At 39.5% G+C, this 18,123-nt stretch overlaps 1 protein-coding gene across 4 annotated transcripts in view; it reads left to right on the top strand.

Moving 5' to 3' along the window:
• Positions 1 to 18,123, top strand: part of rbpjb (recombination signal binding protein for immunoglobulin kappa J region b) — a 105,751-nt gene that overhangs the window by 17,879 nt on the left and 69,749 nt on the right. For 2 of the 4 annotated variants that reach the window (XM_043693566.1, XM_043693595.1), the window contains exons 2-3: positions 13,066 to 13,104; positions 13,939 to 14,034. In XM_043693566.1, the coding sequence (XP_043549501.1) occupies positions 13,066 to 13,104; positions 13,939 to 14,034 (135 nt within the window). Of the gene's footprint in view, positions 1 to 6,235; positions 6,260 to 13,065; positions 13,105 to 13,938; positions 14,035 to 18,123 lie in introns of those variants that run through there. The other 2 variants (XM_043693575.1, XM_043693585.1) reach the window with 2 other exon arrangements.

Raw genomic sequence — 18,123 nt, 5'->3', positions numbered from 1 at the left:
GTGAGAGAGTTTTTTTTCTAAAATCATTGTGCTGCATTCAGTATAGATTTCAGGTACTATTTCAGGTCGAAGAAAATTGTTAAATGGAGAAACATCTGAGTATTCATGCAATGCTTTCATGATCACAATGTCCCAAAGTGCTTTTGAATGTTGTCACTAATGCAGATAACACAGATTCGTCTATAGCAACTCCTACATTAGCAAGGAAATGAGCGACCTTAACTGATTATTGTTGGCTGACTGAGAACCCTCTGAATAGTACGGTACAATTTATTTTTCCCTGTCTGCTTTGTACCCATCTGATAGGACATATGGGACCATTGTTGAATTTCTCACTCACTAACCAGGGAATAGTCTATCTGCATTTATATTCTAGAAATTGAAGGCCTCTGACCAGTGCGACGCCACTGGGTGCTGGGTCCACTTCTTTTCATTTACAAAAATGATTTGCATGTGTACATATAGTTAGTAAGTTTGCAGATGTAGTGGACAGTGAAGAAGGTTACCTCTGATTACAACGGGATCTTGATCAGATGGGCCAATGGGCTGAGGAGTGGCAGATGGAGTTTAAATTATATAACTGTGAGATGCTGCATTTTGGAAAAGGAAATCTTAGCAGGACTTATACGTTGAATGGTAAGGTCTTGGGGAGTGTTGCTGAGCAAAGAGACCTTGGAGTGCAGGTTCATAACTCCTTTGAAAGTAGAGTTGCAGGTAAATAGGATAGTGAAGAAGGCGTTTGGTATGCTTTCCTTTATTGGTCAGAGCATTGAGGATAGGAGTTGAGGTCATATTGCAGCCGTACAGGACATTGGTTTTGCCACTTTTGAAATATTGCATGCAATTCTGGTCTCTCCTATCGGAAGGATGTTGTGAAACTTGGAAAAGTTCGGAAAAGATTTACAAGGATGTTGCCAGGGTTGAAGAATTTGAGCTGTAGGGAGAGACTGAATAAGTTGGATCATCAGAGGCTGAGGGGTGACCTCATAGAGGCTTAAAATCATGAGGGCCGTGGATAAGATAAATAGACAAGGTCTTTTCCCTGGGGTAGGGAAGTCCAGAACTCGAGGGCATAGGTTTAGGATGAGCGGCGAACGATATGCAAGGGACCTAAGGGACAACTTTTTCAGTGTCTGGAATGAGCTGCCACAAGAAGTGGTGGAGGCTGGTACAATTACAGCATTAAAAGGCATCTGGATGGGTATATGAATAGGAAGGGTTTAGAGGGATGTGAGCCAAGTGCCGGCAGATGTGACTAAATGAAGTTACGACATCCGTCACGTGGGCGGGTTGGACTAATGGGTCTGTTTTTGTGCTGTACGTCTCTGTTTCTGACTCTCTCAGCTGAGACAGTGCATTAAAGTTGAGGTTAGAGTCAGTCTAATACATTTCATAAATTTCTACTTTAGAAACAGAACCGGTCTGACTCAAGATTTGGATACAGACAGACTCTAACCATAAACCTTTAATGCATTGGCTGAGCTGAGATGTTGCCTTTTTTATAAAACCTTAAGGTAACTCGGGAATGTGACTTGAAAGAAGTTCTGGAATTTACATATTAATGAACCAAAGCCTGCAACTCTCTTTCTGAAAGATGAAACACTTAACAGCAATCTAGGTTTGTTCAACACAGAGGAACCTCGATTATCCGAACAACTTGGGTGGAGAGTATTTTGTTTGGATAATCGAATGCTGGATAACACATTTTAGCCAAGCGTCAGGACCTTGTGAGCTTGTTCAGATAATTGACGTTTGGATAATCAAGGTTCCTCTACTATATATCGTATCAGTTGCATTCATGACAATGTAATCTTTTGCTTTAAATACTGTCTTATGATCCTACTCCATACTTACCTGATGAAGGAGCAGTGCTCCAAAAGCTAGTACTTCCAAATAAATCTAATGGACTATAACCTGGTGTTGTATGATTTTTAACTTTTTGTCCACAGGTACCGACTGACACCTACGAGTGTTTCCAGTATTTTCTGTTTTAAATTCAGATTTCTAACATCTGCATTATTTTGCTTTTCTTTCTCTTTTCCCATTTCTGTGACACTGCTGCTTCTGCCAGGTGCTTACAGCAGGCATGAAACTAACCTTTATGAACTGACTTTTTCAGACATTTAATATGGAGGTGCCAGTGCTGGACTGGGGTGGACAAAGTTAAAAATCACACAACACCAGGTCTAACAGGTCTATTTGAAAGTACAAGATTTTGGAGCACTACTCCTTCGTCAGGTAGCTAGTGCTTTGGACTGTGACAAAAGAAGTTCTGGGATTTATATATTAATGAATCGTAACCTTCATTCCCATTCTAAGTGGTTAAAGATTTAACAGCAATCTATGTTTTTACAATACATTGCGTCAGTTGTATGACACTGATCTTTTACTATAAATTGTGTCTTATGATCCTGTCCCTCTAGCCACATGACGAAGGACCAACGCCCCGAAAGCTTGTATTTTCAAATAAACTGTTGGACTGTAACCTGGTGTTGAGATTTTAACTCTGACGTTCAAATTAAGTATATTGATGAGGTAATGTGGAATCCAGTTTCATCCTTTGCCATTTTATTTTCTTCGACCTAATGGGAAAGTGAGGGATTGGTAGAAAACAAAACTGAAGATGATGTCTGCACAAAGAGGAAATTGATGAGCCACCACTGGATGTAGACAGTATGTGGCTCAAGATATGAAGAGCAGGCTTTAATCAGAAAAACTTCTGTCTAGTTTGGAATTGAAGTTGTTGAATTGGCACACCACATTTTCGTGAATCTGCAGCAATTTTGAAGCAACATCTCTTGCTTAGTTGGATCTATGAGAAGTTTTCTAAACTTACTTCTGAAATCGTGTTTAGAATGTTTCATCCCATTGACTTCACAGGTATTTAACTGAGACTTTAAAATCGTTGGACAGGGCTATGTACATTGGTTTTCTCAGGGTTGCATATCTTTGTTTACCAACAGGGCGCATTAATTTTGTTGTGCAAGAACTGTTCTTCAACTTAAGTAGCTGCATTGCTACATAGGATGAGAAAACTAGGTAGCGTTCTGGCCAAATATTGGGAGAATTTGAGCTGTATGTAGGTACATTCTGGATTAAAGACATTGTATGTTTCAACTGAACAGATTAATGTTGTAGACTTGCACAGAAAAACTGAAGTACAGTGGGAAAGTTATCTTGTGCTTGAGGCTTCAAGACTTTGTGGCAATTCTGTTATTGATAACTACAGTATGTAAAAAAGCTAACTTGTTCCCCCACAGAGGCAGTATGCTAACCAAAATAAATAGTTTCCATTTAGGTGTTTGAAGGCAGTGCTGTCTTGACGAGGTAAACAGTCAGTTGAGCATACCTATATTGTTCAGGCAAAAGATTTGAATACGGGCCTGCAGAGACCATTCTATTGACAAAGTCAAATCAGAATGGCAACTTGAAATCAACCATCCATGAGAAAGCAAGTACCTGTAGTAACTATACCCAGAGCAGGAGGTGATGGCCTAGTGATATAATCACTAGACTGTTAATCCAGAGACCCGAATAAAGTCCTGGAGACTCTGATTCGAATCCCATCATGGCAGATGGTGAAATGCGCATTCAGTAAAAATCTAGAATTAAGAGTCCACTGACTTTTTGATTCCTTTGTTGATTGTTGGAAAAACCCATCTGGTTCACTAATGTCCTTTTGGGAAGGAAACTGCCATTCTCACCTGGTCTGGCCTACATGTGACTTCAGATCCATAGCAACGTGGTTGACTCTTAACTGCCCTCTGGGCAATTAGGGATAGGCAATAAATGTCTTGATAGCTCTCATCCTGAATTAATTTTAAAAAACAACTTATTGCAAATGGAGAAAGCTGGATAAACTCTTAAGTTTGGTATTAACCGTTTATTTTCCACAAATGTTTCAAGTATGAGGAATTGTTGCTCTGGAGTTTTCATTTTTTTATGTATCAAGTAAAGGTAGTAAACAGAAGAGAAGTTATAGTCATGACTTATGAGCAACTGTGCAAGGGCAAATCTAATGGGCAATTATTAGAGGAAATTCCTCCTTTTTAATTGTTTAAAATAGATTCTGCATTTTGCTGCAATTTTGAGATGGCTCTAATTATCTCATGAGTAATGTCTCTTCTGGATGTAACTGTAGGACCAAAATGTAATCATTGGGAAGTGTACTTCTAACCAACTTTTGCCAAGTTACCTTTTCAAAGCAATTCTAACTTTTTTATTTTTGATCTGGATAAATGTGCAGGTCCACAAATTACTAAAAGTACTTGTTATTTCCCATAAAATCATTTGGTTATCCATACTTAGCTCTGTGGTTTTTCACGTTCTTGCCATTTTTGCATGCTGTGCCTTCAAATCTGTTTCTCTACTGTTTAATTTCCAGAGTTGGACATTTTGTCTGAGCCTTGAAGCCATTTCCTGCATCTGTAGATATATTCTGAGCATGTTTGTGGAACCAGTTTTGGCTTTGTTTAGATGTAGTGACCATTTAGAATTTTTTTTTTCCTTTGGGATGGGTTTTCTAAATCCTGCTGAGTTCTGAATTTCAAGATTGTTATAATTTTCTTTACACAGTTATTTTTGTTATATTCTCAATCATTAAACAAAAAGTTGAAATGCAGTAATTGGAATGATGGCTTTTTCTGTCTTAAGCAGTTGATAACACTGTGCCAGACTGGAATGGACTGTAATCTGTATGTGTTTCATTTTCCAGAGTGTGGTTCTGATTACAGCAAACTGTTGGACCCTCGTCCCAGTCCTGTACAGTCTACCACTTAAAATCCATTGAAGAGCAAATATCGTTCAATGTAATATAATTAAAAGAATAAAATATTTGGTAAAGATTTATTCTTAAGCAATCTTTGTAAAGTCATAAAGTATTTGCAGTACAGAAAGATCCTTCAGCCCATCGTGTCTGTGCTGGTCTTCAGGCATCCATCGATTTTAATCCCATTTTCCATTTCTTGGCTTGTAGCTCTGTAGGCTAGATGTTTCAATTATCAGGAAAGGTTGAGGGACCTATGTCTGCTCTAATTGGGGAGAAGGCGGCTAAGAGGGGATTTAATAGACATACAGGATGATCAGAGGATTACATGGGTTAGACAGTGAAGAGTCTTTTCTTAGGATGATGACGTTGTCTTGAATGAGCGGGCAGAGCTGCAAATTGAGGGGTGATAGATTAAAGACAGATGTCAGAGGCAGGATCTTTACTCAGAGTGGTAAGGGTGTAGAATGCTCTGCCTGCCAATGTAGTTAACTCAGCCACTTTAGGAGCATTGAAACAGTCCTTGGGTAAGTATATGGATGATGATGGGATAGTGTTGGGGGACAGGCTTAGATTAGTTTATAGATCGGTGCAACATCGAGGGCCAAAGGGCCAGTTCTGTGCTGTATAGTTCTATGTTCTAATTCCCACCTCTATCATCCATTCAGACATAAAGTTCCAGGAACCCGTAGCCTTCTGGGTGAAAATAGTTTCAATCAAATCCTGTCTCAACCACTCACCACTTATCTTGAAACTGAACTCCCTGGTTGTTGATCCCTCGTCTAATGGGAAAGCTTCACCCCATCTACTTTGTCTATATACCTTAGAACTTTGTACATTTTAATCAGATCCTCCCTCAGCCTTCCCCGCTCTAAGGCAAAATACGCCAGCCTATCCAGTGTCTCTCCATAGTTGAAACACTTCACAGGCAACATCCAGCAGAATTTCCTCTGCAACCCATCTCAAACAGTCTCGTAGCACCTCCTCGCCTGGTGACCATAACTACACATAATACTCCAATGGTGACTTAACTGATGTTACATACTGTTCCATCATAACCTTGCTATTGCGTTCAAAGCCTTGACTAATAAAGACAAGTATCCCATGTGCCCCCTTATTCACCTTATTGCTTTCAAGCATCTGTGGACATGCACACCAATGTTCTTCTCATCCGCTGTACTTCCTAGGGTCCTTTTATTCAATGTGTATTCCCTTGCCTTGTTAGTCCTCCCAAAATGCATCACCAACACTTTTCGAGATTAAATTTAGTTTGCTGCTCAGTTGAATTTTCAGCTCATCTATATTGTCCTGTAGTCGAAGGCTTTCCCTGCTATCTACCACACCATCAATTTTTTTTGTCATCTGATCATACCTCTTGTATTCATGTCTAGATTATTAATATCCGCTACAAATGCAAGGGAGCTAGTACTGATCTCTGGTACAGACTTCCAGTCACACAAATGCCCTTCCATCATCGCCCTCAACTTCCTGCTGGTAAGCCAGTTTTGATTCTAAATTGTTCTGGATCCCCTGGCTTTTAGCTTCTTAACCAGTCTGCTATGTGAGACTTTGATACAAACTTTACTGAAATCAGTGTAAACTACAGCAACTGCACTACTCTCATCCACACACCTAGTCACCACCTCAAAAAAACTCAGTCAAATTTATTAGCAATGATCTTCCCCTTACAAAATCAAGTCATATTGCCCAACTGGAGATAAAATGTGTCCTGGAGAATATTTGCCTATAATTTTGCGACTTCTATAAGGTACATATGCAGCAATAGTGCTGTCTATACCTAATGTTCTTAAACTAAACTTGAAACCAATCAATAATCTGTATTGTGGTTTTTGAATTAGTAGAAACTGTCAGTGACGGAATTTGCTTTTTAGTATCAGTAATTAGGTTAGTTTGACTCACTACAGTGTGGAAACAGGCCCTTCGCCCAACAAGTCCACAGTGACCCTGACCCATCTCCCTACCTCTACCCCCGTTAATGCACCTGACACATTGGGCAATTTAGCATGGCCAATTCACCTGACCTGCACATGTTTTGGATTGTGGGAGGAAACGGGAGCACCCAGAGTAAACCCACGCGGACATGGGGAGAATGTGCAAACTCCACGCAGTCACCCGAGCCAGGAATCGACCTGGGTCCCTGGTGCTGAGAGGCAGCAGTGCTATCCAGTGAACCACTGTGCTGCCCTTCATGTATAATATCTTGGGTCCATTCTGATGTAGTTTCAATAAGTTTCCTGCATTACCACTATCTAGATCCACAGAGGGGCTGCAGTTACTTAATGATCTGTGAACCATCACAAGAGTGATATTCTCATTCTCATTAGTTGAATGCTTACTTAGATGAATTAAGAGAGGGCAGTCAACCTGAATTTGTTCAGGGGTGATTATTTCTGACTACTTTGATTCTACTTGCTACCCTCTTTTAATTTTGAGGAGGTAATATTTTTGATGGAATCTGTGGATTTTGACAAGGTTACACATGGCATATTAATAAACTAAGGCTGATGGGATCCAAGAGTGACTGTCAAATTGGATCTGAAATTGCCTCAGTTGTAGAAAGTGGGCAATGCATTTTGTGACTAGGTTGTCAATACTTGTCTGTTGCTTTCAGGACATTTAGATGTAAATGTAAAGAATGTAATTGTAATCACAGATGATACAAAAATTGTACTTTGTGGGTAGATATTAATGGACTGGTCTGGTGGGCAAAAAAGTGGCAAATAGAATTCAGTCCGTGACATTGGTTTGGAAGAACAAGAAATGCACAAATGAAAGGATACTGGGAAGCAGAGGGACCTTGGAGTACAAGTCATCAGAATCTGGAAAGTAAGAGGTCAGGTAGACAGAATGTACCGTATATTTTTGTTTATTAATCAAGGACATGGATTATAAGAACAGGAAGAGTTTGCAAAAACTAAATGAAATATTAGTAAATTGAAGTACATAAAATTGAGGGGTGAGAGAGATAAGTAGGACCTAATCCTAATAGCAATGTGGTTAGTTGACCAGTCATATGAATTTAAAGTGGCAGGCAGAAGAATTAGAGCATTAAAATGACATTCTTTCAGACTCAAGGTAATGGAAGGTTTCAAATTCACTGTCTGAAAAAGGTAAATGACTTCACTTTCCATAAGTGCTGTGCACTTGTGCTAGAAAGTGAAATTTGGCTAGCTGGCTTGTTTGGCTTACACCAACATACTGGATGAAATGAATTCCTTTTGTGCTGTAAATTTATGATTCTGTGGTGAAATATGAAGTTTATTCTAGATTTTATGGTTGCATGAAAATTGACTACCATTAACCTAAATATTTTGTGACTCTTGGTATGACATTGAATAAGAGTTTGGAAGTAAGTCATCCTATACTTCAAGTTGCTTTGAAATATTTGTATTGATTCCTCAATGATGGGAAGTGTTCATTTTACAAATACACTGATTTGTACAATTTTTTGCTGTCCCAAGAAGATAAAATAGAAGTTTGACCAATTTAGTTTGCTAAAATACATTCCATTGAAAAATAATTCAGCGAGAAAGACATATCCATAACTCAGGAAGTTAAGAATAGTGTTTAAGAGAAGAGCTGATATAAAACAAAAGTAACAAGTGTGAGGTTTGGAAATGTTTTAGGAACCAGAAAACAGCTATCGAAGAGTTAATAAAAAGGGAGAAAGTAGAATATCAAAGTAAACTAGCTATAAACACAAAGATATATAAATGAGAACTTGAGTATATAAAAAGAGAATAGCTAAAGTAAATGTAGGCCACTTAAAAGCAGAGGCAGGAGAAATTCATCGGATTGAGGAAATTACAATGATGTTGAACAAATATAAGCGCAGGTTTAATTCCAGAAGTAGACTGTAACAAAGGAATATGAGTGATAACCAGCAGGATTTAATATCAACTTAATTTTGATTTAATTTGTTGTTGTCACATGAACTGAGATACAGTGAAAAGTATTGTTTTGCATGCTATCCAGACAAAGTATCTTTTACAAAAGAACACAATGCAGAATATAGTGTTCCAGCCACACAGAAGGTGTGGAGAAAGATAAGCTCTAATATGAGAGGTCCATTCATAAGTCTCCATAAGTGGGGAAGAAGCTGTCTTGAATCCTTTGGTACGTGTTTGCAAACTTTTGTATCTTCTGCCCAATGGAAGAAAGCTATGTCCTCCATTTCCTGACTCTCCAAATCCAGTGAAAAGACCTTGTCCATGTCCCTTATGAATTTATAAACGTCTATAAGGTCACCCCTCAGCCAGGGCAAACAGCCCAAGCCTATTCACCCTCTCCCTGTAGCCTAAACCCTCCAACCCTGGCAACATCCTTGTAAATCTTTTCTGAATCCTTTCAAGTTTCACAACATTAGATTAGATTACTTGCAGTGTGGAAACAGGCCCTGCGGCCCAACAAGTCCACACCGCCCCGCCAAAGCGCAACTCACCCATACCCCTACATTTTTACCCCTTACCTAACACTACGGGCAATTTAGCATGGCCAATTCACCTGACCGGCACATCTTTGGACTGTGGGAGGAAACCGGAGCACCCGGAGGAAACCCACGCAGACACGGGGAGAATGTGCAAACTCTACACAGTCAGTCACCTAAGGCGGGAATTGAACCCGGGTCTCTGGCGCTGTGAGGCAGCAGTGCTAACCACTGTACCACCGTGCCACCCATGCGGTGGCAACATCTTTCCAATAGGAGGGAGACCAGAATTGCACACAGTATTCCAAAAGTGACCTAACTAATGTCCTGTTCAAGCTGAACGTGACCTCCCAACTCCTATACTCCAATGCTGAATCCAATAAAGGAAAGCATACCAAATGCTACATTCACTATCCCTGTCTACCTGCGACTCCACTTTTAAGGAACTATGAACACACACTCGAGTCTTTTTTGTTCAGCAGCACTGCCCAGGTCCTTACCATTAAGTGTATAAGTCCGGCTAAGATTTGCTTTTCCAAAATGCTGGACCTCTTATATGTAAATGAAACTCCATCTGTCGCTCATTGGCCTATCTGATCAAGATTTTGTTGTACTCTGTAACTTTCATCACTGTCCACTATTTTGGTGTCACCTGCAAACTTAGCTATACCTTCTGTGTTCACATCCATACATATCCATAGAGGTTTATATAAATGGCAAAAGCTGTACTGAACTCCAAAATGATTTTGCTCACAGCTCTTCATTGTTACTTCAGGAAACTAATCAAGTTCATGAGACATGATTTCCCATGCACAAAGCCATGTTCACTATCTCTAATTAGTCCTTGTCTTTCCAAATACATGCAAGTCCCATCCCTCAGGATTCCCTCCAACCACTTGCCCACTTGCCGATGTCAGGCTTACCAGTCTACAGTTCCTTGGCTTTCCTTACCACCTTTCTTAAATAGTATTTGAGTACAGCTTGAATTATGCACATTTTCATTCAGTGCTATATTTTCATATTGGAATTAAGAAGAGGTCTGCAATGGCCATTGGTTTTGTATTTTACTATCATGAATTTACTGGCACTTCATCTGTTTTAGCCATTTTCTGCTTTTAATTGATTATTTGTCTTTCAACTGACCTTCAGCACTGGATCTTTCAAGCATTAACAAGGGAATCCCAAAATATGATAGTTGCAGAGAGCCTCCAACCTAAATTATTCAAGTAGTTAAATTGCACAACAAAAAAGCAGCAAAGTGGAAAAAGTACTGATTTACACAGATATGAGGAATTGGTTACAGAGATGAAAATAGCTCAAATGCTGTTGACAGGATCAATTTGAATTGTAGGAAATGCAGGAGGTAGAAAGCGAGGAAGTTTAGAAGAAGGATAGACCTGGTGCCAGGAGGAAATGTGGTCAGGGATAGGTTAAAGTTCATAATAGAGAATCCGATAACCAGTAAAGACCATGCTTTTCTGTACAATAAAGCTACTTGGAAGGAATGTCACTTCTTCCTGAAATATTCTGCATTCTCGTTTCCCGTGTCTTTTTCACATCATGGAATCCCTACATTGTGGAAGCAAGTCAGTCTCTGATGCTGTGAAGCAGCAATACTGACCACTGAGCCACTGTGCTGCCAAACTTTTAACTAACTTCTTAATCTATTTTTCCCACCAGTTGACTTCATTGTTAGTGAAGTATTCTATTCTAAACCAGAAATCCTATGTAATGCAATGATTTGGAGGTGCTGGTGTTGGTCTGTGGTGTGCAAAGTTAAAAATCGCACAACACCAGGTTATAGTCCAACAGGTTTACTTGGAAGCACTAGCTTTCAGAAGGCTGCTCCTTCTTCAGCTATTGCTTCCAAATAAATCTGTTGGTTTAAAACCTGGTGTTATGATTTTTAACTATGTAATGCAAGTTCTTATTGATATTGTAATTTGAAACACTGCCATTGTAGCTTGTGTTTTAAAATAATCCTTGTGTAAATGAGCAGCTTTTCAATACCAATGGACAAATGTTGATAATAAAGTACAAGTGATGTTTGAATTGCATGTCTTGCTACCCATACTATGTATCTCGTCATTTAATTCTCCCTCACTCATGATTATCCAATCTTCCCATGTCCCAACTGGAGTGCAGTAACATGGTCTTATGTTTGCAGCAGCTGGTTACACAGTAAAATTAGAATTTGGCCTTATTTTAGTTGTAAATTGCTAAGAGACTTAGCAGATTTGAAGCCTCTGGAACAATAGAGGCAGTTCCAAAATAAAACCTCAATCAGTTGATGTAGAATTGATAGTGTACTTTCTTTGTAGGATCCCATTTGGAAAATTACTTCTTAAATGCTGATTTGCATAAGATCTGCATTCATTTTAATGCAAATATATAAAATTTACTTAGTAAAACAAATCTTCTGAAAATTGAACCTAATTCTTCAAGAAATTTCCACGGGGAAGAAATACGTACCACAGCATTATGGTTATCCTCCTTCTCCATTTTTGATCTCTACAGTTGCTTTCTTGCAGCCATATGCATTTTTTTAATACTAGCTGAAGATATTGCAATATTGATTTTGGTATGTTCTTCGCAAACTAAAATTACAAAAAAAATCATGCCTTTGAATAGCTTTGGAAGGAATAATAGACTTGTATCTGAGTGGTGTCAGGTCACCCCAAACCACTTTGCTAATAGGGGTACTTTGAAACCCAATTCTTTGAAATATAAAGCAGCATAGACACTGATTTGCTCACCACATGGTACCCGTTATAGCAAAAAAGGCAAAAAATGAGCTTTAGATAATCTTAAATTAACTTTGACAAACTTCTCATGATGTTATGGGATCTTTTACAATCCCTTGAGGGGCAGGTGTTGCCACAGTTTTAAAATCACATCTAGAAGAAGGTATGTTTAGCAGTGCAGCGCATTTTACTCCTGCATTCAAATGAAAAATTAAATATCTAGAGTAAGGTTTAAACCTCTAACCTTGCAGTTCAGGTCCAGAGTATGTAAGTGAACCAAGGCAGAGATAAAATGAGCTTTATCATCCCCTTTCATGTCTATCTTGATGTTATGGTATATGCAGCTATATAAGAATTCAAGGATTTTTGTGTTTATTAGCTTTATTGGATCTATTCTATACTTTACTCCATTTGTGGAGTTGATATTCCTAATCTCATACAAAAGGGAGCAAGACATAAGAGGCTTTATCCCAATTTATTTGGCCCATGACTGATCTCTATCTGAACACTCTACCCATATTTGGTCTGTAGCTGTGACCCTTGGAGATGTAATGCCCAAAATGTAGAACTCCATTTGAGTCTGTTCACTGCAAGTGTGGCAAAACATCAATTCTTAATTTGACTATTTGAACTTGTCATCTCAGCCTACTTTTTACCTAATCACTTTGCAGAATCAAGTCACAATAAAATTAGGTTGATCAGTAGGTGTTGGCAGATTATTTAGTTATGTAGTGTTCGTGCCCTGTTTGCGTCTTGTTAGTCCAGTATTGTGAAGTAGTATTTAAGTTTATTTTGTATAAAGTAATAATTCAGTTTGAGATTCGAGTGGGTTACCTGGCTTGAAATTTATGGAGCTTAGACTATCTGCAGCTTTGAATTGTGCCAGATTTGTTACTAAGGAAGGTTGAGACATGAATTTAAGAGGAAAATCTTGGAAAATTAGATGGATAAAATTTGGCTTTGGGTCCTGATGGCAAGAAAAATATATACTCGTTTATGGGGTGAGGGGTGTTTTTGGATAGAGAGAAATGTTCTTGGTGACAGTTGTAGCAGTTTTGAAATTTGGATTTACAATTTATTAATGCGCTTTTTAAATGTTTGCTTTGCAGGAAATTTGGGGAGCGACCTCAACCCAAACGCCTTACCAGGTAAGGTTCTGTGACGTCGGTGTGTTGTGCATCACTATAATTTTAGTTTAAAGACAAAAATTCCACCGACCGCTTCACAGTTACATTATTGTGTTGCAACAGAACATACAGCTTGGGTTACAGTTTAAAATACGTGGGGAAAAACTGCAAAAATGATTTGCACTTTAATGTTATAAGTTTAATACTGGGGACCAAAGTTATACCCAACCAATTTCGAAGAGTTTGGAGGGACATGGACCAGGTTCTGGTAGGTGGGACTGGATTGGGTTCGGATATCTGGTCGGCACAGACAAGGTGGACTGAAGGGTCTATTTCCATGCTGTACATCTCTCTAACTCTATGAAATATCTAAATTTTCTGTGGTGACTGTTATATGAAGTCTATCGAAATAGCTCAATATACTTATGAAACCTTATTTCTACTATTGTGCATATTGAGTGCATTTCATTCTTTGAAATTTTTTGTGCTTTGGGCATGGAATTACTTTGGGTATAGTTGATAACATAGATTGAGAAATGTGAAATGATGTCTATCAAATTTGTTTTTGCCTTTTGAGTAAATCACTTAATTTAACATTAGTTTCTTCTGTGACCTTTAAATACTCAGTGGCAATTTCAATCTGTGTTTATGACTCTTGAAGTATTTTAAGTCTTATTGAAGAAAAATTTTTTTCTTCAAAAACTAATGTCATATTTGCAAATTTTATACCAAGTTAAAAATGAATTTTTATGCACACCTATTTTTGCAGTCTATAGAAATCTATTGTGAAGATTTAACTCTTGCTTGAATTTACCATGAGTTTAAATCTGAATTCCTTATTGAATGTTTATTTAGGGAAGCAATGCGAAATTATCTTAAGGAGCGTGGCGATCAAACTGTACTAATTCTACATGCTAAGGTTGCACAAAAATCTTATGGGAATGAGAAAAGGTGAGTTGCTTAGGAACTGAATTTGTGATATGTTTTGTGATTGTGCTTGTTGTTTATCCAGAAAGAAAAGATAGAGTTTGCATTTCTATTGTCTTGTAATGCTCCGGGGTTGTTGTAAAATACTTTGCAACTACTATTTTGCTTTACAAATGGAGCCACTCTAACGAATACCTGATTATTTTATAACCCCTAGCAAACTGCAATTGGCTCATGGACAAAATGATCCATTTTGTAGTAAGTGTGTTGCTGGATAGCAGTGTTTTATCAAATAGTGCCATGCTTAGGTCTGTTGATGAAATACTGCTGCTGTGATTTAGCAAGCGTAAAGTCTTGTGTTGTAGTTTCATCAAGTTGGTGCCCCACTTTTTGGTATGCTTGTTGATGCTCATTACATGCTTTCCTACACTCCCTGAAATGCAGTTGGCACTGCCTTGGTTGTAAGGTGGACAGGAGGCTGGAAGAACATAGCAAGCCAGGCAGCATTAGGAGGTGGAGAAGTTTGTTTTGGGTGTCAACCTTCTTCAGGACTGGGGGTAAGTGTTGGGGAAGCTGCAGATAACGGGGGAGGTGGGGGGCAGGGTGGTGAAGTGGGGATTGGTAAAGACGGGTAGAGGATACGACCTGGTTGGTCAATTCCAGGAATGATGGGAATTATGGAAGGATGGGGAGGGGCTGGAACGGAGTCAGGATAGGGAGGGAGATTACTTGAAATTGGCGAACTCCATGTTGAATCCTCCGGGCTGTAGGCTGCCCAGGCGGAAGATGAGGTGGTGTTCCCTCAATTTGCGCTGTGATTTGTTTTGGCAATGGGGAGGTCAAGGAAAGGGAGCGGTTGGGGGAATCGAAATGGGCAGTGACTGGGAGGTTTAGTCAGCCCCTGTGGCCCTGGCTGTGATGTTCAGTGAACTGCTCCCTAAGTTTATGGCTCACTGAGCTCCTCTCCATCCCTCCCACTGCTCCCTGCCACCAACCGGATTCATTCCTCCCATTGGCCAACCAGGTCATACTTTCTACTTGTCTTCACCTATCCCATCTTCACCACCCCCCAAGTCCGGAAGAAGAGTTTCACCCGAAACATCAACTTCTCGACCACTGATGCTGCCTAGCTTCTGTGTCCTGCCAGCCCTCCTACCTGTCTATTTTGGACTCCAGCATCTGCAGTCTTTTTTTATCTTTTAACCTTGGTTGTCAGGTGAGGTATATGTTTGGTCACGAATTTACAGATTGTGGTTAAATACAATGCTGATGTTGATAGCTGGGAGCACTTCATTGTTTCTCAGTTTTGAGCTGCTATAAGTGGTCTTAATCCTTCCTGTGTAGCACAGTGTTAATGCTACCTTTTACAGTGGATGTTCCCTTCACTGTCAATATAGGACTTTGTCTCTACTGTATATTGGTTACACCTACCAATACTGCCAGAGGTATTTGTGGTACATGAAATTAGTGAGGTTGAGATGAAATAACATTTTTCTGTTTTGCTGCTTCTCTCATTACCTGCCATAGTCCAAGTCTGGCAGAATTATTCTTTTTTTATTCATGAGTAGGGTAAATAGATAAGGTCTTTTCCCTGAGATGGGGAGTCCAAAACTAGAGGGCGTAGGTTTAAGGTGAGGGGGGGATGGGCAGGGCGGAGAGGAGATTTAAAAGGCACCAAACGGGCAACCTTTTCACATAGAGGGTGGTGCGTGTATGGAATGAGCTGCCAGAGGAAGTAGTGGGTGCTGGTACAATTACAACACTTAAAAGGGTATCGGAATAGGAAGGGTTTAGAGGGATATAAGCCAAGTGCTGGAAAATGGGACCAGATTAGGGTAGAATATCTGGTTGGCATGCATAAATTGGACCAAAAGGTCTGTTAATCGTGCTGTACACCTCTTTGATTCTATGGTTCAGTCAGTAGTGATGCTACTGAGCCACTCTTGTGGTCGCTAAAGTTTTTAATCCAGAGTGCATTCTTTGTTCTTGTCCTTTTCAGTTGTGTTTAAATGGAATATTGGTTCATCAGACAAGAAAGGGTGGAAGGTTATAATCTGTCAGATTTTTCCTTGAGCATAGTTCACCTGACTGCATGAGAGTTCATGAAGTCCTGAGTCAGTGTTGATGACTGCATGGACACAAGATCCCAGATGTGCATGAACAGGATTTTAAGCTTGATTGGGCTGATTGTCCCTTTTTGTAATATTTGGTGTCAACAACTCTGCAGTTTATACTCAAACTCCCAAAAACACTCAGTGGTGGGTCTTTATCACTGGTGGAACAGGGCATACCTGGTGGGTGATGGAGTGTGGGACATGCTGAAAGATATGATCGTGGTGAGTATGATGATCTCTTGCTCACCTAGTCTTTGGATAGTTCTCAATTTTGGTGCAAGTTGTCAGAATTAAGTGAATAAGATTTTGTAGGATGAATTGGGCTGATTGTGCTTGCTTCATGTGTACTGCCTATGTCATTACAGCATACACTCAAACTCATACAAAGTAGTGCATTAGTAATGGGTCTGTGAGCAAATCAATGTATGCAGAGATCAGTGCGCAGCTAGGTACCCAAGCTCTGCCCTTCAGATACAATGCACATCTGTATTGACCTAGCTTTCCTTGGCATTCTCATTTCCAAGTATATGTTGCTTCTTGCACTCTTCCACTGATTCTTAATGTTCAGTTTTGTAGATCTTACACTTGGGTCAAGATTTTTCCCATTTTCTTAAAGTAATAATATAATCCTGTGTTTTTAAATGATAACATGAGTTATCAGGCATAGAATGCTTAATCATGGTCACCCGCAAGCCAATTCAAGTTAATTTCAGAAGTACAATTGAGTACACTTGCAGATTCTAAAATTCCTTGCAAGCTATCTGAAATGTGTAAGTTTTAAAAAGGTTGGATCCCTGCAGGATATTGATTTGCATAGAATTATTATTTGCATTCGGTTAATAAACTTGTAGCTCAACAGATTTCTATTTCTGTGACAAATTGGCAGCTAATCAATGACCTTCAAGTTTTCTTCTAAATTAAACACTAACATCGAAACCTCCAAATTAGGAGCAGGGTAGACCTTTCAGCTTCTGAACTCTGTCATTCAACTAATCACAGCTGAATTGGTGTTGGAGAGACTGCTAGGTCTGAAGGCTGATAAGTCCCCAGAGCCTGATGGTCTACATCCCAGGGTACTAAAGGAGGTGGCTCTAGAAATCGTGGATGCGTTGGTGATTATTTTCCAGAGTTCGATAGATTCAGGATCAGTTCCTGCAGATTGGTGGGTGGCTAATGTTGTATCACTTTTTAAGAAAGGAGTGAGAGAAAGCAGGAAATTATAGACCAGTTAGTCTGACCTCAGTGGTGGGAAAGATGCTGGAGTCAATTATAAAGGATGAAATTATGACATATCTGGATAGCAGTAACAGGATAGCTTTATGAAGGTGAAATCATGCTTGACTAATCTTCTAGAATTTCCTTGAGGATTTAACTCTGAAGATGGACAAGAGAGATCCAGTGGATGTAGTGTACCTGGACTTCCAGAAAGCTTTTGACAAAGTCCCACATAGGTTAGTGAGCAAAATTAGGGCGCATGGTATTGGGGGCAAAGTACTAACTCAGATTGAAAATTGGTTGGCTGACAGGAAACAGTAGTGATAACCGGCTCCCTTTCGGAATGGCAGTGGGGTACCGCAGGGATCAGTGCTGGGACCGCAGCTTTTTACAATATATATTAATGATATAGAAGATGGTATTAATAGTAACATTAGCAAATTTGCTGATGATACAAAGTTTGGTGGCAGGGTGAAATGTGAGGAGGATGTTAGGAGATTACAGGGTGACCTGGACAGGTTAGGTGAGTGGTCAGATGCATGGCAGATGCAGTTTAATGTGGATAAATGTATGGTTATCCACTTTGGTGGCAAGAACAGGAAGGCAGATTACTACCTAAATGGAGTCCAAGTTAGGTAAAGGGGCAGTACAAAGATCTGGGTGTTCTTGTACACCAGTCAATGAAGGCAAGCATGCAGGTACAGAAGGTAGTGAAGAAAGCTAATAGCATAACAAGAGGGATTGAGTATAGAACCAAAGAGGTTCTTCTGCAGCTGTACAAGGC

This window comes from Chiloscyllium plagiosum, chromosome 1, assembly GCF_004010195.1.
Source record: "Chiloscyllium plagiosum isolate BGI_BamShark_2017 chromosome 1, ASM401019v2, whole genome shotgun sequence".
Lineage (NCBI taxonomy): Eukaryota > Metazoa > Chordata > Chondrichthyes > Orectolobiformes > Hemiscylliidae > Chiloscyllium > Chiloscyllium plagiosum.
This window is presented reverse-complemented; position numbering and strand designations above follow the sequence as displayed.